Source organism: Thamnophis elegans, chromosome Z (assembly GCF_009769535.1).
Source record: "Thamnophis elegans isolate rThaEle1 chromosome Z, rThaEle1.pri, whole genome shotgun sequence".
In the NCBI taxonomy this organism is placed as follows: Eukaryota; Metazoa; Chordata; class Lepidosauria; order Squamata; family Colubridae; genus Thamnophis; species Thamnophis elegans.
In genome coordinates, this window is record NC_045558.1 from 39,039,940 (window position 1) to 39,062,362 (window position 22,423).

The 22,423-nt window shown below is 34.6% G+C and overlaps 1 protein-coding gene across 1 annotated transcript in view; it reads left to right on the forward strand.

The window, feature by feature from the left end:
* The window catches only part of ITGB8 (integrin subunit beta 8), a 42,631-nt gene extending 21,011 nt beyond the window's left edge, over nt 1-21,620 (forward strand). Inside the window, exons 4-14 of the mRNA XM_032237293.1 lie at nt 5,967-6,213; nt 8,021-8,186; nt 10,342-10,500; nt 12,689-12,784; nt 12,867-12,956; nt 14,322-14,456; nt 15,074-15,476; nt 16,388-16,613; nt 17,865-17,962; nt 20,095-20,261; nt 20,347-21,620. Coding sequence (XP_032093184.1) covers nt 5,967-6,213; nt 8,021-8,186; nt 10,342-10,500; nt 12,689-12,784; nt 12,867-12,956; nt 14,322-14,456; nt 15,074-15,476; nt 16,388-16,613; nt 17,865-17,962; nt 20,095-20,261; nt 20,347-20,463 — 1,904 coding nt within the window. The 3' untranslated portion in view covers nt 20,464-21,620. The remainder of the gene's footprint in view (nt 1-5,966; nt 6,214-8,020; nt 8,187-10,341; nt 10,501-12,688; nt 12,785-12,866; nt 12,957-14,321; nt 14,457-15,073; nt 15,477-16,387; nt 16,614-17,864; nt 17,963-20,094; nt 20,262-20,346) is intronic.
* The last annotated feature ends 803 nt before the right edge of the window (nt 21,621-22,423 follow it).

Below are 22,423 nucleotides of genomic sequence, written 5' to 3' on the forward strand. Positions count from 1 at the left end.
AGAGCTGGTGAACTACATTTGTAAAAACATAAGGTTAACATGAGCATTAACATATTGAATTATGGTTTATTCAGAAATCTTGCTCTAGATGTATGAACCAGATACATATAAAGAATTTTCTCTGAGTTACTATTTAACTGTAGCAGAATTTACTTGCCAAACATATACCTCGTCCCTAATCCTTTGTAAGTGAAGGGGAACTTCAGACCATTATTCATCTGCCTAAAGTTTCCCTACCCAAATATTATTGTTTTCAACATCAACACAATTCATCATTGGTCTAGTGAATTGTACCAAGACTCGTCATTCTTCTTGGTAAATTAACTTGCTTACAATAATATTTTCTAAGTTGATGATTCCAGCTGCATTGAAAGCATTATTTCTAGTTTTGCCTATGATCAAAGAAAGTACAATACAATCAATTTACAAGCCTAACTTGAAAAACTTTGGGTTTCATAACTGTAGTATTTCAGTGGGCATCACCTAGCAAGATTAGTGTTGACTCATGTGGAATCGACCACAGTATAAATCTAATAAATACATAAAACAGCATTGCGCATTGCATTGATGTATGCAGGCCTCCTTTTCGATATTTATACTGATTTTAGTGATCGCTTTCATTCCTCGGTACTAGAGAAAGTTCTAATCGCAGCATTTGGATAGTTCACTTTTTATAATCACCTGGCATTATCATAACAAATATGTAATTTTAATGTTGCAAGCAATGTAGATTTTCTACTCTTTCAACATACATAGAATTAAGGCAAATACCAGTACCTTTTTTGCAGTCACGGACAAACATAGAGGAAACAAATGTAGCCCAACTGATACTGATTGCAAGTACCTCTATTAATGGTCCCTTCTTTTAGAATCCTCTACTTCAGGGGTCCCCAACCTGGGTCCATGGACCTGCACCAATCCACGGCATGCCATAAACTGGGCCGCACAAACAGGTGAAGACTTATCCGCAAGTTGCAAGCAGCACACAAAACCATGCCCCCTCTCTCTATGGAATCAGTCCTGGGTGCCCAAAAGTTTGGGGGAGACAGCTCTATTTCACATAAAATCACACACAAAATCCTAGCGTAAACAACCACTCAGCTATGAACATTGCCCAGGGCATGGAAATTTTAAAATGCATCAGTGTGCTCAATTAGCATTGCGAAATTTCTACCAACTAAATACATCTACAGTACTGTCAATAAGGGAGAACTACTTAATTGCTCCCTATTAAGAAAAGATTATAGGTTGTCCTCACATCCATCCATTTAATGACCATTCAAAGTTACAACAGCATTGAAAATAGTGACTCATGACCAGGTTTCACAATTGCATCTGTTGTAGCATCATCATAGTCACACGAACAAAAGTTGGGCATTTGGCAACTGGCATATATTTATGTACTGCCCATGGTCATGTGATCAGCATCTGTAACCTTCACACCTGGCTTCTGACAAGCAAAATCAATATGGGAAGACAGATTTGCTTAAAAACTGAATGATCCACTTAACAGCTGTGGCAAAATGACATAAAATGAGGCACAACTCACTTAACAACTGCTTTGCTTATCAGCAGAAATTTTGAGCCCAGTTGTGGTCATAGGTCAAGGTTTAGCTATTCACGTTTCTGGTATAAAAAGGTATATTAAATAAAAGCCCAAGTAACTGTAGTGCTGTTAAAGGGCTTTGCTACAGGGTTCATCAGTGTTTTATTTATACCTCAGGGAACTATAGGTATATATAGAACATGAATATCTGCAAAGGGGAATCTACTCTGGATTAATTGTGATGGGATAAACCCAGTTGTACCAGATTTCTGTACATGCACACAGGCCTTCACGCATAGGCAGAAATGCACATAATGGTATGAAAATTGTCTGTTGTTTTCTATGGCAAAGCTCCTGCTATAGTTTTAAAATCTACTCATGGATGATTATAAGATGGTTTAAGTTGATTTCAGCCAATAGGAATGATCTTATAAATTTAGATTATTTTTCAGAGCAACTTGGCCAATCTTTTCATTATCCTATTCCATTCTATCCCCTTATAATAGATGTCTGTGTGCCTGAAAATAGAAGAATGCAGTATTCTGAGCCAGCTGACATTTCAGGAAAAAAATCTTAGTCCGTTGAAAATCAGCTTTTAAAATTCTAACATATTTCACATTTTATCCTCTTTCAAGGAAATTGGCATAAAATAGATGAGTTAATCCCAATGTCCCTGGCCTGTAGCAACCCTGTTAGAAAAAGTAGGAGTTGCCTAAAGCCACATAGTTTGCCTGTTTATATAAACATTCATAATTTTCTTATTATCATTAGCAAAACACAGGAAATTACAGTTGTGGCAGAGGTAATATTTCATTGAAGTAGTGTTATGAAGTAGATTATTACTTATTCTGCTACAAGAAATGAGTTTCCATAAATTCGAATGGAAAGTGCTAAGGAGAAAAATATCATTTTGAAATCTCATATGCTTTTCATTACTTTCTATCAAAGGAGCAGGAACAGTAATAAGTGAGGATATACAATATGTCTTACAGTTTTTTAATTACTATAGAAATACAATGCAGAGGTTGGTTCCTACCAGTTTGGCTGAACCAGTAGTAGTATGTTGGCCTGGGTCGCAGAACCGGCAGAGACCCAGGCTGGCCACACTCCCTAACCGGTTCCCCAGTCACCGCTGTTGTCACCGCTGCCATCTTTTTTTGGAATTCTGCACATGCACAGAACAATTTCCATTGAAATGAACGTGCAGTGCGCATCCAGTATGCGCACAAGCGAACTAGCAGTAATGCCGGCTAGAACCCACCCCTGGTAGAGTGTTGTACTTTTCCCCCCACTATTGAAATGCCAACCCTGATGTAAAATGGATTTATCTTAATGATATATTTTGACATCTTTAGAATACAAAACATACATTTTAAAAAATAATATAAACATCCAGATAATACAGCTACCATCAGAGAGACAGATACAATATTTATTCCTATCTTATTTTTTGGTCAAAGTGACATACATACCTAATTCTGATAACCTAAGATAGCAGTGGCTTTTTCTAAACATGTGACCCCAGCAAAGGAGGAGAGCAGATGGGCATATATTAAATTTCATTGAGAATTATCCTTATTAATGCTAGACTATAGTTGGTGCCCACCCCTTTCATGCGGAAAATTAGGTAACAGGAGTCCTTGGTGCTCTCTGAGCTTGTTTGATTTCTTGCAGACCTTTCATTACCCAAACAAGATAACATCATCAGAGAGTAAGAGACGAGAATTTGTTTATTTATTATTTACTTATATTCTGCCATGTCTCTGTCGTGACTCTTATTTGAGACTCCCTTATTTGTTATGGACTATCCAAGTAGGAAACTGCCATTGAAATAATAGCTTTTATTCCAACCACAAGAATGTCATGCCACATGCAGTAGTCCAGGCACTTGAAAAAATAACAGTGAATCTAAATAGACATAGAACCAACAGAAGAAGAGGAAAAGTGGTTCACAGTAACAGCATCATAATCACAGTGTTGTGACACAAAGTTCAGCTCTTTTCTTGGTACAAATCTTTTTTATTTCCATTTCATTCTATACAATCACATGTTTACTGTGCAACCGAGGCATATAACATTGGGTAATAAACACAGCCCTCACTTTTATAGAAAATGCCCCCTACAATACAAACCCAATATACCACCTTAGCCCACCATACACCCTCTTTCAACCCCCTCCAACTTTCATTCTTCCTTCTCTTATACCCATCTACACCTACTTCCCCTCCCCCTCTATCTAACCCTAACCCTATCACTCCCTCTCTTAATCCATTCCCTCCCTTCCTTCTCCTCCTCTCTCTCACCCTCTCTACTCTCCTTCTTCTTTCATTCAGCTCCTCCCTTCGGTATACTTCTATTACTTTCCAATATATTCAGTTTGTTCTGTTTTGACACTAACATTAAAAAAACCACAGTATACAAGTGCAATCATGCTTTAAAATTTAACACATATTATATTTCCCCCCTCCCCCTAGATCCCCGCCTCCCTTCCCTCCCCCCGACTTCCCAGAGCCCATACATGGTATAACTTTTTGACAATCACAGTCTAAAATATCTCTACATTGAACTCAGCTTCTTGCTGTTACCCAAATTTTTAACAATTTAAGTTATTACTAATTTTAAGCATAAGCTATCTGGAATTTCCTAGTCCCAAAGTTCAGCTCTTTTCTTAGCCCATGGAAATATTACATGCCTGAATGGGGCAGAGCTAGGCAAAATGATGCTGGTTTTTTGTGTGTGTATGTACACCACTTGTGTACACCAACTTCCCAATAAGGGCTAAAAGCAACAAATAGATTCATGCACAATTCTTAAATGCAGATATTTCACAATTTGAAACATAAATATTATTTCTTCACCTAATACTAGAGTAATTTATATACTTTAAAACTGAATAAGTTTAACATTAAATTTGTTTCATCCAGTAAATCTTGTTTATTTTTTAAATAATCAAGTTGAAATATCTTATTTCTTAGAATAACCTTTTGATCCAAATTTGCTTTCTTTTGTGCTTTGTTTTCCTTAGGAACTGTTCTCTGTATTTATGCATTGGTAGCCTTTGTTCACTAGTATTGGCCAGGTTGTTTCTTTGTCTTTTTCCTGCTTTATTTCTAGAAGAAAGGTATGCAAACATTTTTATTGGACCATGATCCTAATGAAATCCCAACTTTTGTCCTTCTAAATACAGTTTAATATATGTCAATTTAATCACCTTTGTTGGGAAAAGAACTGTTTTTAAGGTAAATTATTTGGAGAAGGGGGAGACATTTCTTTTAGCATTTTAGGAGAATGATATCACTAGATGATATTCCATTAGCAAATAATTGAAGAAAGGGAATAGAATTGGGGTATTTTTTCCTTTTGGAGCTTCAGTGAAACCCTCACCCCCCCCCCCAAATTAATAACTAAAGGGATAGTAATAACTAAAGGGATAGTAATTTCAGCTACATTTTGTTATTTTCACCTGCATATACAGTTTTCTTTCAGTACCAGAAGGAGAGCACTTGACTCCGGTTTATAAGGAAAAAACAAACAAACCATAAGCTAGCATGAAAGGAATCACTTTGTCATTGGTAGATGCTTTGTTTAGAACAGTGAGGGTTACCTGAGCAGCTCACCAGTGCGCATGTGTACTCTGGAACCCAGAAGAGAGCAACTGGATTCTGGCCTGTGCATGCACACCGGACATATGCTCTCTTCTGTGTTCCGGCATTCCAGCAGATGTGCATGCATGCGTGGCAGTTTCGGCACTCAGTGCCAAAATGATTAACCATCTCTGTGATAGGGCATTGCATTCACTCAGGATTGGAAAGTTTTTGTAAATATAGTTTATGACCATAGCCTCGACTTATGACCACAGTTGAGTCCAAATTTTATGTTGCAAGTGAGACATTCATTAAGTGAATTTTGCCCCATTTTACAACATTTGGTTAAGTAAATCACTACAGTTGTTAAGTTAGTGACACTGTTGTTAAGTAAATCTTGTTTCTCCTTTGATTTGTCAGAAGGTCACAAAAGATGATCACATGACCCTGCAATGGGTATAAGTCACTTTTTCAGTGGCTTTGTAACTTTGAACGGTCACTAAATGAAATGTTGAAAGTCAAAGATTACCTGTACATATCTGAAATCCAAAGTATTGCTATACTTAGTAATACACACTGTATAATTATATAATTTTTCAACTAAACTGCCTCTTTGTCAGTAAGATCATGAGAATAGCATAGAAAATGGAATGGCTTGAAAAGGTGTGTGTGTGTGTGTGTGTGTAAAATACACTTAATACTTAATACTTACAGTTTTAAAAGCTAAACTAAATTAAACTAGTAAAACTGGAAAAATATTTTGCATAGGATTTGATTTTAAAGTAATGTGAATGTTCAGAAGTACTGATTGTAGATCTGCTTTTTTGCATTATTAGGCTCTGAAGCAAGTTTTATGCTGAAAGTCCGCCCACTGGAAAAATATCCTGTTGATCTTTATTATTTAGTTGATGTATCTGCATCTATGCACAGACATATAGAACGATTAAACTCTGTTGGATTTGAATTATCTCAGAAGATGGAAAATATCTCAATTGATTTGCAACTTGGATTTGGATCCTATGTAGATAAAACAGTATCACCCTATATTAGTATTCATCCAAAAAGAATCCATAATCAGTGCAGGTAAGTATTGTTAAAAAAATAGATATACATAATTCAATGGGGCATTCATGGGTGCACACTTATACATTCAGTGTCTAATTCTCTTTTGGAAAAGTAGAATAACTAATAAGTGAATTTGCATTTGCTTTATCTGCTACAAGGTTTAAATAAATATGTATTGTCATATTATAATATGGCTCTCACAACAGTCACTCGTGCCCTTGTGACCTCTAGGCTGGAGTACTGCAATGTGCTCTACATGGGGCTGCCCTTGAAGAGTATCCGGCGACTTCAGCTAGTCCAGAATGCGGCCGCGCGAGCGATTGTGGGTGCACTTCGCTTCACCCACATAACACCTATCCTCCGCGAGCTGCACTGGCTTCCGGTCGATCTCCGGGTACGCTTCAAGATGCTACTTATCACCTTCAAAGCCCTTCATGGTAGTGGATCTGGGCACTTGAGAGACTGCCTACTGCCAATTACCTCCACCCGACCAATTAGATCCCATAGATTAGGCCGCCTCCGAGTCCCATCTGCCAGTCAATGTCGACTGGCAACTACGCGGAGGAGAGCCTTCTCGGTGGCAGCTCCGACCCTATGGAACGATCTCCCCGTGGAGATTCGTACCCTCACCACCCTCCAGACCTTCCGCACAGCCCTTAAAAACTGGCTATCCCATCAGGCCTGGGATTAAAGACTGTAACCCACCCGAATAGTATGAATGTCGTGCTTTTAATGATGTATTGTCTTATGTGTCAATTGTTTGTTTCCCTCCCTTTTCGAGTTGTAAGCCGCCCTGAGTCCCTCCAGGGAAAAGGGCGGCATATAAATAAATTACTCATATTATAATATGGAGCTTTAGATAGCTGACTACTCCAGTATTATGGATAAGGATGGTAATGTATTTGTTTGATCCCAAAATTGTAAATTTTAATTTTCCAGGACTATCTGTAAGTAGTTGAGAGTGCAATTGCAATGATGCAAACAATGCCTGTTGTTTTTGCGTATGTACATTAAAAAGTAGAAGACTATAAGTGGCATCATTGGTTGCATTATCAGCTTTTTTCTACCATACTCTTTGGATGCACCTTTTTCATACTATTAATAAATAATATTCATTGATAAAAATCATTTAACTGTAATACTAATTTTGGAAAAAAACTTAATTTGCACCCTAGTTTTAAAAGTTTTACATTTCATTTGCTGATGTATGTTTGGTAGTAGGTTAGTAGTAGGAGAATGGAAATGATGTTTATTTTTACTGACACCAATTGCATTAAAAATAATCATTTTTTAAAATAAGAAATATATATTTGTATTATTTTCTCTCTCAAATAGCATATTTTCTATTTATATAATTCACTTCTTAGGCAGAAAATTAGAGGTAGATTTATGAGACCAGCTTACTCCTTAAAGTCACAATTTTATGTGGCTATACTGTACACATTCAGTGATAGAAAAAATAGAGATATTTTTAAAATTGTCCCCTTCTTGATATTTATAGAAACTTTGCCACCAAATGTAAATAATTGCCACTTACACTCTTTCATATCCTTAGAATAGCACATCCCAAAAAATAGTTAAGTGTTTTTTTTCCTGAACTATGCTGATATAACCAGTCATAGTGAGAAACCTGAATTAAAGGAAGACTTGTTAAATAAAAGCTTACCAGTGAAGAGCAAAGATAATTCCTCTCTCAGTTTATAAAGCCTTGAGGTTATCAGTATAATGTTTTAAATATCTATTTGCTGTGCTACATTGCCATATGCAACTAGTTTTAAAAAAAATTATGTGGGAGTTACAAGTTACTATTCTTTCATCCAAACAGTGATTATGAACTTGATTGTATGCCACCTCATGGTTTTATTCATGTTTTATCATTGACTGACAAAATATCAGAATTCAGAAGCGTAATTAATAAGCAGAAAATATCTGGAAATATTGATACACCTGAAGGAGGCTTTGATGCTATGCTTCAGGCAGTGGTTTGTCAGGTAAGCAATAACAGATAATTTGACATTTTATTTTTCTCTTTTGGGGATGATTTATTCTTGTAATGTTGTAATTGTGAAGTTTCCAAAGGATGCCCTAGTTAGTTTACAAAGTTCAAAAGAAATCCAGTCATTTATTAGGAGCAACATTTTGGCATGCTCTTCTGCAGAGTCGAAACTGATTTCCACTTAATGGTCTCTGAACTTTACCCCTGTGTTTCCCCTCCCCTCAGTCTGTGTCATAAATCATATCCACCAACAAAGTGCTGCAGCAGGTGTGAACTTTGCGCTTCACACACCTGCTGTAGAAACCTGAGATCCAATTCTGGCCAAAGGTATGTATGGAATTCTCCCTCCCATGTCAATTTGATAAAAGTCATGGAAACACTTTACAAGTTGACAGTAATGTTATATTAAATGACATATAATATGTATAGGTTTACATTCTTTCATGTATTTATAATCCCATTTTGCCTTCTATAGCCATCAAAATACTTTTGGGGATATATTTACAGTGAAACTTTGGATACAAATAAATTGTCCTTGAAATGAAAGATTTGATACAACCAGCAATGTTTCAGATTCTTGATTTAAACCCTTTTCAATTGTCCTGGATCACTATAGTGGAGCTTCTGGTCAACCATGTGACCTTCTCCCTTGGCACTTGCTATGGTTAGTGTGGTATTTTTGTTTAATTATAGGCCATTTCAATTTTTTTCAGCCATTTTTGTGAGTTGGACATATTCATTCCCCACGACCATAGTGCCCACAGAATTCCAGATGTGCCTGTCATAATGGAATTTACAAATGGTTTTTTTTAAAGCAGTACAATATTTCTTAACTCTTGTATTTTCCTTTACATTTTGATTAGAGATCAGTGACACTTACTTCTATTATCATGAAGTGCTTTGAGAAATTGGTCTGCCAGCACATCATTTCTGGTTTTCCACATACATTTGATAAACACCAGTTTGCATACAGAACAAATTAGATCTACAGAGGATGCTATAGCCATCACTCTTCACACTGCTCTAATTCATTTGGAACGGGGAAGGAGGGAACTATGTGAGGTAGCTTTTTGTAGATTTTAGATCTGCATTTAACACAATACTTCCACATAGACTAGTGACTTATTGATCTTGGACTTTCTTATTCAATCTGCCTTTGGATCATGGATTTCCTGTCCTCAGCCCTTATTCTTAACATTGGTACCTCACAGGGTTGCATGTTGAGTCCATTACTCTATACTCTTTATGTGCATGACTGCATTCCCACTCATGCCAGTAATACTATTATTAAATTTTCAGATGATACAGGTGGTGGGACTCATTTCCAGGGGGGAGGGGGATGAGTCTGCCTATCGAGATGAGGTGAACCTGTTGCTTTTGTGGTGTGGAGACATAACTTGGTCTTTAACACCAATTAGATCAAGAAGCTAATAGTAGACTATAGAAGGAATAGATCCGACATCCAGCCCTTGATTATCAATGGAGACTGAGAGGAGAAAGTGACCAGTTTTAAATTGTTGAGTGTTATAAAAGAGGACATGACCTGGGACACTTACATTGCAGCACTGTCAAAAGGGCCTAGCAGAAATTATACTACCTGAGACTTCTCAGGAAACAACAACTGAATGAAAAATTGCTGGTGATCTTCTACCGCTGCACTATAGAGAATATTTTAACTTACTGCACCCGTGTATAGTTTGCTAATTGCAAGTGGCAGATAGGACAGCACTCCAGAGGGTTAACATCATTGCCCAGAGGATCATTGGTTACCCTCTCCTTGGAAAAACTTTATAGGTCCCGCTGCCTTAAGAAAGTTCAAAACATTCTTAAAGAGCCATCTCATCCTGGGCACCCTTTTTTTCAACTATTATCACATGGCAGATGGTACAGGATAATAAAAACAAGCCCCAAAACAGCTTCTATCCCAGGGCAGTAACTACCTTGAATTCTACCATATAATTCCATTTTAATGCAATATCGGGTTTTCAAGTCAACTCTACAGAATGTGAAGGATGTGTATTTATGTTTTATTTTTATACTTGTAATGTACACTGAAGATGGCATTTAATTTTGTTGCACGAGATGTAATGACAATAAAGTAAACTAAAGTAAATTAAACTACATATATTACATTCCTTTATTTATTGCAGAGCCATATTGGTTGGCGTAAAGAAGCAAAACGGCTGCTTCTCATGATGACTGATCAGACATCTCATTTGGCTCTTGACAGTAAATTAGCAGGGATAGTAATTCCAAATGATGGAAAATGTCATTTGAAAGAGAATGTGTATATCAAAGCAAACAGTATGGTAAGGTATACTTCATAATGAAATGTTACTTTTGGACTAATTCCTAAAACATTAGAAATGTTTTTGTTCTGAGAGATATGAACTTCTGCTCAAAGGAACTTATTCAAATTATTTCATGGTTTTAATTGATCAGAGAGAATACCTATTTGTTCTTGGTCATACTCGCAAGAAAAATATAGAGTCTCTTAGATATTAGGACTATTAAAATTGAAAATTGGCTTTATACTGTTATTGAAATATGAAAAACTGAAGAAAACATTCTTTCCTTCCCCCCCCCCCCAATATATCACTTTGCAATAAAATTGAAGTGATTAAGCTTTGACATGCATACAGGGAGCTCTAGAAGCAATTCCTAAAGTTGTACAAGCTTAGAAAAAGAGTTGCTTTGATGATGCAAACAGAGATGATTTATGCATCTTCCAGCGTAATGCAAAATATGTCTCTTAAAGCACTTGCATGGTTTTACAAGATTGTCCCTTTCCTGACTTGCAGAATACTCAGGTTTTCATTGTTTTGAAATTTTTATTTAAAGTTGAAATGTGACTGCACACCTTTTGTTGTTGTTGATTGTTGATTAATTGATATCTCATTAGGTTCTGCATTGTAATTTTTGTTTTGTCTTTTTAAAGTCAAGAAACTTAAGCAATTATATCCAGAATGGAAAAAATTACCATACTAAAGATTTTTTTTGTGACTCCATTTCCACTACACATGTTTCTTTTGTACATGTGTTATTTTAAAAGTCTCAGTTCATTCAGAAAAACAGTGTTCAGAATTTTTAATTACTATAACATCATATTTCTTCGATTTAAAAGTATTTCATTGTGTGCTTCTAAATGTTTCAAAACTTAGATATCCTAGAAATTGAAAACCTACTGCGAAGGTCTATTTATTGAACAAGTACCATAAATTTAGTCTGTAGCCATGTTCATTTTCTCCATTCTGTATGAAGTTTTCAAACAAAGCTGGAAGACGTCAGTGGCAAGCTGGAATGGCCTTTAAAATCCCCAGATTTAAATATTATTTAAAATTTGTAAAGAGATATGAAACATGCACAGTTTGAAAGGAGACCTAAAAATATTTCTGAGACAGAAGAACTTTGCAAATAATTGTAGTTTAAAAAAATACTCTAGACAAACTCTTTTTGATGGTTTTAGAGAACATTTAGAATTTATTATTTGTCCCAAAGAACTGACTGAAAGTATGTTCAAAATTTTGCACTTACATTGAGTGTTTTCTTATCTGTAAAAAACATGTTAACTTTATGCTGTTTAAAGAATATACCAGCGTTTATTCATGTAAGAATTTATCAAAACATGCAAATTGACCAGGGCTACTACCTATGATGTTTTTTTTAATGCAAGTATATGTTCACCAACTTTTCAATCATAAAAGGTTTGGTGACTAGCTCCATGCTCAGATTTGGCATTAAATCTTGCTTGTCCATATACTTTACCTTCTACTAAGAATTTGGCATACACAGTAGACGACTTACACAAGATTCAGCTAAATTAGGCTCTTTATTGCAAAGAAGAACAAAGTCATGTATGCACAGCTGATTTGGCGACCGCAGTGCAAAAAAGTCAAACTTTTTATGTAGTCTGTCTCCGAGAGTTTAAACCTTTTTCTTCTGCCTTTTCAAGTAAATGGCTGCTTAGCCAGACTTTTGATAGTCGCCAGAAGCAACTGGTAAATGTTTGCCCAACAGTTCTGTGATTTTTGCCTTGCCAGCTTTGGCCCTTACACTTGGGATGATAAATAAATACTTTTGTAACTCATCTCTGTTACTAAACAGGAAAAAATCTTATCTTGTTAAAGATTATATTAAGTTGCATTATGGGCTATTAATGTGAAAAGGATATTTGTATAAAATTATCTTACTAGGAAATTTTGTAGCTTCTCCATTACTTGGCAATGGTTTTGGCGATGGTTGGATTTTAGTAAGTGTTCAGTATGATGGTTTAATTTTATTGCATGTTCATAGGTGGCTAGTAAATTGTATGAAGGGCCCTGGTCCTAAATCAAATGTGTGTATGTAGTTTATTTTTAAAAGGAATAGGAATTTTTAAAGAACTATTTATATTCATGTGTATATGAACATATGTTAGTTTATTTAAGTAAAATGTTAGAATTGGTAATTACAATAATCTATAAAAGCCACATTATGACTCCTCTTTCTGATTTATAGGAGTACCCATCACTTGGCCAACTTTCTGAAAAGCTCATAGACAACAATATTAATGTAATATTTGCAGTCCAAGGAAGCCAATATCACTGGTATAAGGTATATTTAAAAATAAAACAATTCTGTTACTTTGGGACAAGCTATACATTGGCATTATAACCATAAACTAATATTTTCACAGGATCTTTTGCCTCTGCTACCTGGAACTGTTGCAAAACAAATAGAATCAGAGACAGCAAATCTTGGGGATTTGGTACTAGAAGCTTACAAGGTATGCTCCAGTGACACTAATATATCATTATAATATGGTGGTTATTGAAGTTAATAATAAACAATAATAAATAATTGAAGTTCTGTAGATTCTAAACATATCATACAGGAAGATGTTTAATGTGTTTGTGTACCTCTATAAAGTATAAAAATACAATTCCCTGTATAAATTAATGTGATTGCTTTAACCAATTGCTTTTTGGGATAACAATTAGAACTGATATATGTACAATAAACTGAATAAAATATATTAAGAGTTCTACAACTTTCATATCAATGAGGATCTTTTTAATACTGTAAAACATTGGATTGTTTTGAGAAATAAACTAAAAATCCCGCAGATGTTTTGGAATTCAAGTAAACTTTCTGTAACCTCAGATAGCTTGGCTTATGGCAAGATTTTGGAAGGTATGTGCCCAAAAAACTGGGAGGCAGACTGCCTACCTCAATGCTGTTAAAGAAAAAGCCTGCTACTTCCGCAGGTTTATTTTTACACACTTATCTTTCTGTTTTCTCATGCCAATTTTAAGTTAGGTTGTGCTTCTCATATTGCTAGTAGTATTTCTTATGCACGTATATGACATTTTTATCATAGATACTTCTTAGCATATTTATGATTTTGCTGTGATTCATATAATTCAGCATTGTGTTCTTCAACCCTGACTATTGCACAATATGTGCATTTGACAGTGATAATTGTTGTTATTACATAGTGCACAAACACATTTTGCTTATAATGCCATAAATTTGTGTTGTTATATTTATATTATGAAAATCCCAGCTATATTTTTATTTCTTCTTCTTCTTCAAAGGAAAAAAAGGCCTGTTTAAAGCCATTGAATATATAGCATATATATATGATATGTGCAATTATTGCATAGCATTGTAGGCAAATTGAAAAATATATCATTAAGTATCCCCTTTTTACATTGCTGCTGTATTCTTGTTTTTCGAATGATACACACACACACACTTCTGCAGGTGTTCTTGTTCCTATATGCTTTAGGTAGTGTTGGTGGTTGGACATCAGTCAGGTGAAAAACTCTCATAATCTTGAACTAATAGCAGACAGTTCAAACAAGTTGCTGTTTTAATACCTAAGCACTTACTTACACATAATGTCCAATTAAGAGGGTAATATGAGAAATTGCCCTGTGGCATCAGAATGAAAAGGAAGGTCATCCTAAACCATTGAATCACACTGCTGTGAAAACAAAAATCTGTGCAGAAAACAATTGTTTCCTTTATTCCTGGAACAACAGGTTATTTCACTCCAAATGAATTGAGTAGAGCTTGCTAATTGGTAGTACGGTATATGTTGCTGCAGTACTATAATTATTTTTATTTTGCTCTTATTTTCTTTCAGAAGCTGCTTTCTGAAGTGAAAATTCAAGTCAATAACACCCTCAAAGATATACATATCAAAGTTACTGCAATCTGTCCTGATGGAAGTAGAAAAATGGGTTCAGAGGGATGCAAGAACGTCAAATCCTCAACTGAAGTATGAACATTTCTTTTTTTAACAAGGGAGATGAAATATTTTGTTCATGATATTGTGGACATTTTTCAATAGAATAAGGCTTTCTATGGATTTAAAACTGAATTTCAGAGGATTAAAGTTCTTACGTTCTCCATGTTTCTGCCATAGTTTAATTTTTTTGGAGCTTTATTTTAAATTAATCCTAACTAAAAGATTTATTCTTAGACTTTCCAATAAGCTCAAATCAAGTTAACATTTATTTTCTAGAATTCCTGTATGCTCTTGTCAAGTCATCGTAAATACTTATCATTTTACCAAAAGTCTTACTGACTTGAAGTCATTTATTTATAAGTGGGAATGGCAAATGGGTCAAGCTAGCATTTCTTTTACAGAACAGTGAAGCTTAGGAATCAATCAGAACAGAATCAAAATCAAAAGTCCCTCAGTACAAAAATAGAAGCACAATATCATTCATCCAAAATGCTGATTTTCCATCTCTGCAATGGTTCAATTGTCAGGACAGAAATCTCTGGTTGGTTCCAAATCAGCACAAAATTCTCACATTCATTTCCCCTAAATCTCCATTGAGACATTTTGCATGATGTAGTAATTTCAATATTTCATGTTTTTAATCATAGGTATTCTTTAATATTTCTATTGCCATGAAAGAATGTGATGCAACTGGCAGAAGAAACCATGTGATGATAAAACCCCTTGGTTTCAACGAATCCTCTAGAATTAACATCCATAAAAGATGTGTGTGTCAATGTGAGGACAGTGGAAAACACAAAAAAATCTGCATCAATGAAAGCCCTCTTGATGATGAAATATCCACCTGCAAGGATGGAATATGTGGTTCTAGTGAAAAATTATCTTCGGAACAATGTAAGATGGAACTGGACCATCTTCTATGCAGTGGACAGGGAGAATGTGTAAACGGGAAATGCATTTGCTATAAAAACAAATATGGTACAATATATGGTAAATACTGTGAAAGAGATGACTTTTCCTGCCCATATTACCTTGGAAAACTATGTGCTGGTAAGGTTGGAATTTTATAAGGTTTTATTCATATTTTAGTTTCATATGATTTATAATCTCTCTTAATACTAAGTCCCAGGCTAAGAAGCATATTCTCTCCCACATACACATCCACACACACCAGTTTCATTCTTGCAAATCACTTTTAAAACAGAACTGTATAAGCAAAAATAGATGTAGTGTGGTAACAAATGTTCTAGATTTTTTCTCTCCAAAATACTCCAATTTAGACATTCCAGAATTGGTTTGTCATTTTTGAAAGTAATTCCCCCAGTTCTGGAAGTGGGTATGGCCCCATCTGAAAAGGTTGGCAGAGTTTATATGCAAGAAGAAAGACAAAGTGTTCAATCATTTTAAAGAATGTACATTGCAGCAAAGGGGGAAAAAACACGATCATTTAAAAGAGCCTGGAGATGTTTAAACAAGTTGAACAAGATTTGAAGTAGTGGTATATACAAACAATAAGGCCTGAGGTGACAGTACATTTTTAAAGATAATAGCTATTTTGTTGTGTTGTGCTGGATAAAGCAATTGGAAGCCAGTGAATGAATCTAAGAACTTTGATGTTTTGATGTTAAAGTGCTACTTACAATTCACACCAAGTGTATTATGCAGGAATAAAATCTAAGCTGAATGAAAGAAATATTTTTTCATATTTTTAGTATTTTCCTCATGAAAATACACTTTATGGTTTCATAATGAAGTAGGGTGACATTTGTTCTAAAGAGTCTGCCTAAAAATATAATATGGAATAACTTAATAGATTGTTCTAGCAAATAATGTAATCGGGTCTATCTATCCATCTATCTATCCATCTTTCCTTCCTTCCTTCCTTCTCTCTCTCTCTCTCTCTCTCTCTCTCTCTCTTTCTTTCTTTCTTTCTTTCTTTCTTTCTTGATCTGCTTTTGTAGGCAATGGAGAATGTGAAGCTGGCAAATGCAAGTGTTTTGGGGGCTGGGAAGGTGATCGCTGTCAGTGCGCCTTATCCTTGCAAAAACACTGCATGAACTCAAATGGCCAAATCTGCAGCGGAAGAGGAATTTGTGTATGTGGGAAATGCAGGTGTGCTGACCCCAACAGCTTAGGATCTTTGTGTGAATTCTGTCCTTCTTGTAGGAAAGTTTGCAATGACAAGCGGTAAGTCTGTGGTTTGGGAAATATTTGTCATTTTTTTAAAAAAATATTCTAAATCCAAATATATTAAATTCTCTATGAACGTTTTGTTTCACAAAGTAGTTTGAGTCTACTTTTTAATTTATAGGAGTTTCAGGGGAGAGAAAACATATCAATTGTCTGTAACATAGTTTTTTGGCTTTCAGGAGGGTAAATTAATTGCAATGAGGAGGAAGAAGAGGAAAGGGAGGAGAAGGTGTCTTAAAATGAAATGCCTAGAGAAAATAAAATTGCCTAGAGTTGCCATTCTCATTCACTATTTACTTAAAAAAACCTTAATAGCTGTTTATCTCATAAAGTGGTCCTAGATGGCTCAACCAATAAAAACAACAATAAAAGTAGAAGAATAAAAATGCTAATCCTTCCCACAAGACAGACCAGCCAAACTATTGACCTTCTCACTTGATTCCCATCGTAGCTAGGCGTTTCAGTTAGGTCATCTAGGTCTCCATGGCCTTCCAGAAAGCTAAAAGAGTGACAGTCTCCCAAATCAGGTGGGAGGCTCTTCCAGAGGGCTGAGAGGGCTACAGAGAAGTTATATGCCTCCAAAGTCCCACCAGATGACAATCTTTAAGGGAAGGGATTTGGAGTATTTTAAAAAATAAATATTTTGTTTTGCAGTTAACACTTTTAAAAGATTGATCAGACCATCTTTTTCCAACCTTATTTTCAAGGAGCTGAATATTCAATATTCTATCTCTTTGCCCAGACTCCTTATAGAACTGGGAAGATGTATGAATATATAAATATAATATAATACCAGTGGTGTCTGTTTCAAACTCAAAATATTGTGTACATTGTCAGAGTCCATTTAAATGAAATGGTATTGAGAAGGGCTGAGACAAAATGATGATTGTTGTATAAAGTGAACTTTGAAATATATTGTTGCAGCATAGATTCCACCTTTCCATCCAAGAATTATTGCCAAACAGGGAAATGTGGCATAATGAGCAGGGCTTCCAAGAAAGACAAAATAAATTATAATATTTCTTGTGAAGCCTTTTCTATTCATAGCTAGCTGAAATCCTTATGATTGCCTATTTGTTTTCAAACCATTTGTTTGATTAAATAGGAAATAATAATTCTTATTCTAATTGGTACTGAGACAATGAATCAATGTTCAGACTTACATCCATGGCTAATATTTTGTATTGCTATGAAGTCCAGAGACAAAAATAAAATTAAAAACCCGGTCTGCTTAATTTTGTTTTACAGCAATTGTGAATCTTGCCGACACTTCAACTCTTCACATAATACACTTGGCCAATGCAAAACCACTTGCAATTATAGAATGCATTATCTTGAAAGATCAGGTAGGCAAAAAAAAAAACCCAACTGAATTATTTATATATCAGCCTTCTTCAACCTAATTATTAAATTAGAGTTTTCATTGTTATGAGTTTTAAGAAAGATTTGTTTATGAAATATTTCTTAATCCTCAGATATGAATTTGCCTGGTGTGCAGTTCCTTTTATTAGAACTCATAGTTAAAAATGGATACTGTAGATGTCTGTAAATTAATGGCTGTGGATTAATTTCCAATGGTAATCAAATTATATATTTTAGTGTTTTTCTTCTTCTGCCCTTTCTTTCACCAGCATATTGCTAAACACTTAGAATTTCCCTCCTCACATATGAATCACATTCAGTTTTCAGTTTGATTAAGAAAACTCAGAGGAATGTTTATGTATTAATGCTTTAACTGTTCTAAGACTACTACTTTTTCCTGTGGGAAGCAATATCTAATAACAGTAAAAGTAATATTGAAAAAATGTTGATTTTTACATAGTCTGAGACCTTTGAGAATTAATTTTGTTACTGGCAAAGCTGGCCAGAATAATTCAAGAAAAATCGTTCCCTCAGATCATCATTATATATTGTCATTTCTGCATATAAGGCTGTCCTTATTGCACATCCCATTGAAAGAAAATGTGAAGCTATTTTTTAACTTTTAAGACAAACTCATCTTGTTCCTTCTGGGAATTTTTTCAATGGACAAGCACCACTATAGCAGCTTATACTTCCTTAGGCAAAATATTATCTTTATGATCTTTTCAGTTCTGTTAGTGTCTGTGTATGATGGGATTCACTTGGAACTCCTAGGCCTTTCCAGAATAATAATTAAGGTGTTCACTACATTTAGACCTGCTCAATGTTGTTGTCTTTTATGTTACCTAGGACTAAAAGAGAGTGATTGGCCCAAAGTCACCAAGTATGGTCTCATACTTGGTGACTTTGGGCCAATCACTCTCTTTTGATCCTAGGAAGAAGGCAATAAGCAAACTACTCCTAAAAATCTTGCCAATACACCTACAATCACCAGGAGTCACCACTGTTTTGAAAGCACAAATATAATTGTCCAGATAATGATGCACTTAGCTGACTTTAGTTAATCTCAGAATGGTAAATCAAATCTCCTTAGTATATAGATGGGGAATTTTGAAGAAAGACATTGAAAGGCACACTGCCAAACCATTTCCTTATTATTCCCTAGAAATTTCTCTTGATGTCATCAAGTCAATCATGTCTTGTCAAGTTCAATAAAACTTTATCTTATATATCAAAAATAACTCAATTACTTGGAAATGGAAGAATAATTGCAGATATGGGTAACTCTCAAGAGATTCTAAAAAATGTTAGAAAATAATTGGCAGAAAGGGTGCAGGTAGAATGGAATGCAGATTTCCAATTAAAAGCTTAGTTGAGTATGAAATATTTCCTTATTTTAAGATGTAAAAGAGCAGTTCTTGTGGCCATACATTTAGAGGGAATCTTTTATGTGTGTCCTTCTGCAAAGATTATAAGTTATTATATATGCTCTTTAAGATGTGCATTAACTACATTCGTTCTTACTTACAAAATCAGTAAAAAAAAACATAATAATAAGTAATTTTGTTGTTTCTCTTCTAATTTTATATAATTTTTGTGTGACCTTAAGTAGTAACTATATTTCAGCAGAAAAACAGAATATATTTCCAACAATAAATACTTCATTATCAATTTATTCATATTTATTATTAGAGAGTTCCTTTTAACATGGACAAACTTTGTTAATATAAGCTGGTTAATTAACTACTGTGTTTTCCCCAAAATAAGACAGGGACTTATTTTCTTTTGACCCCCGAAATAAGCGCTTGGCCTTATTTACGGGAAGTCTTATAATTTTTGAGATGCAGGAGGCGGCGAGCGTGGTCATCTAATTGCTGCTGCTGTGTTGCAATATTTTTAGGGAGGGCTTATTTTTGGGGGAGGGCTTATTTTAGCGCATGCACTCAAAAGCCCAATTGGCCTTATTATCTGGGGAGGTCTTATTTTCAGGGAAGCAGGGTAGTTGACTTAGTAAGGTGTTCGTTTTGCAGTCGAAATATATTGTCTGGGTTTTCTCACAATATTATTGTTTTGTGAGGGTCAGTTTTTATTTTTTGCTTTTACTGTTTCATTGCAGAATGCCTTTCTGATGATCCGAGTTATTTCAGAATATTTTTCATTATATTTATAATAACGTTTTTGATTGGTTTGCTTAAAGTATGCATAATCCGTCAGATAATTGTATATTGTGACCATAGTAGAATCAAGTCTTCAGCAGGTTATAGAGTGCCTGCAGCCAAAAAGGTAACTGATGATTATTTTCTTGAACATAATTATAATGCTGGCTGTGTGTTTATAGCTTCTGACCAGCTATATTTTCTCCTTCAAGGATAAGACCTTCTTGCCTACTGTTTGTGCAAAAACAGTAACTTACCGGCGTGACAAGCCTGAAGAAATAAACATTGACAGGAGACAAATAAATGAAGCATTCAAATGCAGCTCTTGAAGACAAGAATCTGTTTCTTCAGATCTTTTGTTTTCTTGGTTGAGAATGTTTTTTAAAATATATATTTTTAATGCTGTGGGATTTACAATTTTGAACACTGTAATTTAAAAAAAAACTGACTTGGGAACCTAGTTGCACACTGCCTAGGTTTCAGAAAGAGCTGCTTGTTCAAAACAAAAACAAATGTGCATTAACTACTGTTTAATGTGATTAAAATACTGGTTGCAGCTAAAATGTATTTAGATTAGCATCCAGTTGAGTCCCATTTAATAGTGATAGGATAACATTGGCTTACATGGAAGTGTTCTGGAACTTGGATTTTATATTGATTCTTAAGGCCATTTGGTATTGTAGCACTTTAACATAATATAACTTATTTAGTTGTGTTATAGATTATTAATTAAAACATTTGTGGTAAAATTGCACTGTTCTCACTTTAGAAGTAGCTAACATGGATGAGGATTATAATCACAAACTCCAAAATCCTGTTCTAGAAAACTGTAACTGACAGAAATAAATAAATCAAATATCCATGAGTCTTCCCATTCTGAACATTTGGGAGAGAGTGAAAGCAGGGATAAAACAAATGAATATTAAAAACTCTGTTAGAAGGTACAGTTGCTCTGTATTCTTCCAACCTTGGTGGATTGGAAGCCCAGTATTTTCTAATTGCACTAGTTTGGAAGAAAGTGAAAAAGTATGCTTTCATCCAGTTTGCTCAAAATATATGGAAATTGTCCCAAACGTATTTTATACAGTAGTAATTCTCATGGAATATATTTCCATGACAATATTGCTTGTAAATGTTCAGAAGCTATTATGAGGAGTCTATTCTTCCTGGCAGGTGAGTATATCTTAGAAGGCAAAACCACATGCCTAAGGAAAGATGTCTACAGAGTAGGGTCAAAGAAGTAAGATGGCGGCATTGACAGTAAAAAAAAGAAGCTTAGCCTGTTTTTTTTTGCTGCATCAAGCATCAGTGTAGTCGCCATCTTTATGTTTTTTTTTTACTATAGTCTGCAAACACCCTATTTCCAAATGAAGCACAAATCCTATGAGTCAGGAAATTGATCACTACATAATGTTTATTTACTTTCTTATTGCATTTAGTTTGCTTCAAAGTCTTCCTAAAAATCGGTTAGATATTTTTTTCTGTAAAAGATAGGAGTAAATGTAATGAACTTTTTAAATTAAAATATTGCAGTAAAATACATCGAATTTTTCATTTGTTATGCAAAAAAATATAGTAAAGTGTTCAGTTGGAGTAATTTTTATTGGTTTTGTTCAGAAAAAGATGAGGAGGCAAATTTGCCAGATAAGAATAAATCTAGATCATGAATCTGATGGTATGATCCAAATTAAAGCTACTCAACTAAAATGAAAATTAATATATTTAAGCCCAAAATTTTATCCAAAAGCAGAGGGATTTAATTTTTGGTTAAGTGTGCAGAACATACGATAGTATTTAAAACTTGATCGTACATGAAATTCACATCTTAATACCCTGCTGATGGAATTTTTATTGGTATTCTATTGGTGTGTTATACCGATAGCAATTTCCAGGCAAATTTGAATATCTGAAAATATGCACATATCCTGTACATTATTTTTATTTTTTTATTTTAACAGAACTAGGAAATTGGACATATGCTCTGTTAATGCTTAAATTGCACAACTGCAAAACAAATTTTATTACTGGAAAAATAAAATCTGTGGTTTTATTTGGATTGTGTTAGGTCCCTATTTTGCACACTCAAAAAAGGTACTAAGTGTTAAAATATTTTGTCTAGTACAATATCTAGAATTTCTGATCAGGCTTTTCTACAGTTTCCTATATAGATACAACTAAACTAAACCTAACTGAAAATGTATATTTTTTAGTGTTTTCTGATGCTTTTATATAATGTGTACTGTTCTGTTTTCCTTTTTTAAGCAAAAAAGGGTGAATCAGTTGTGCTTT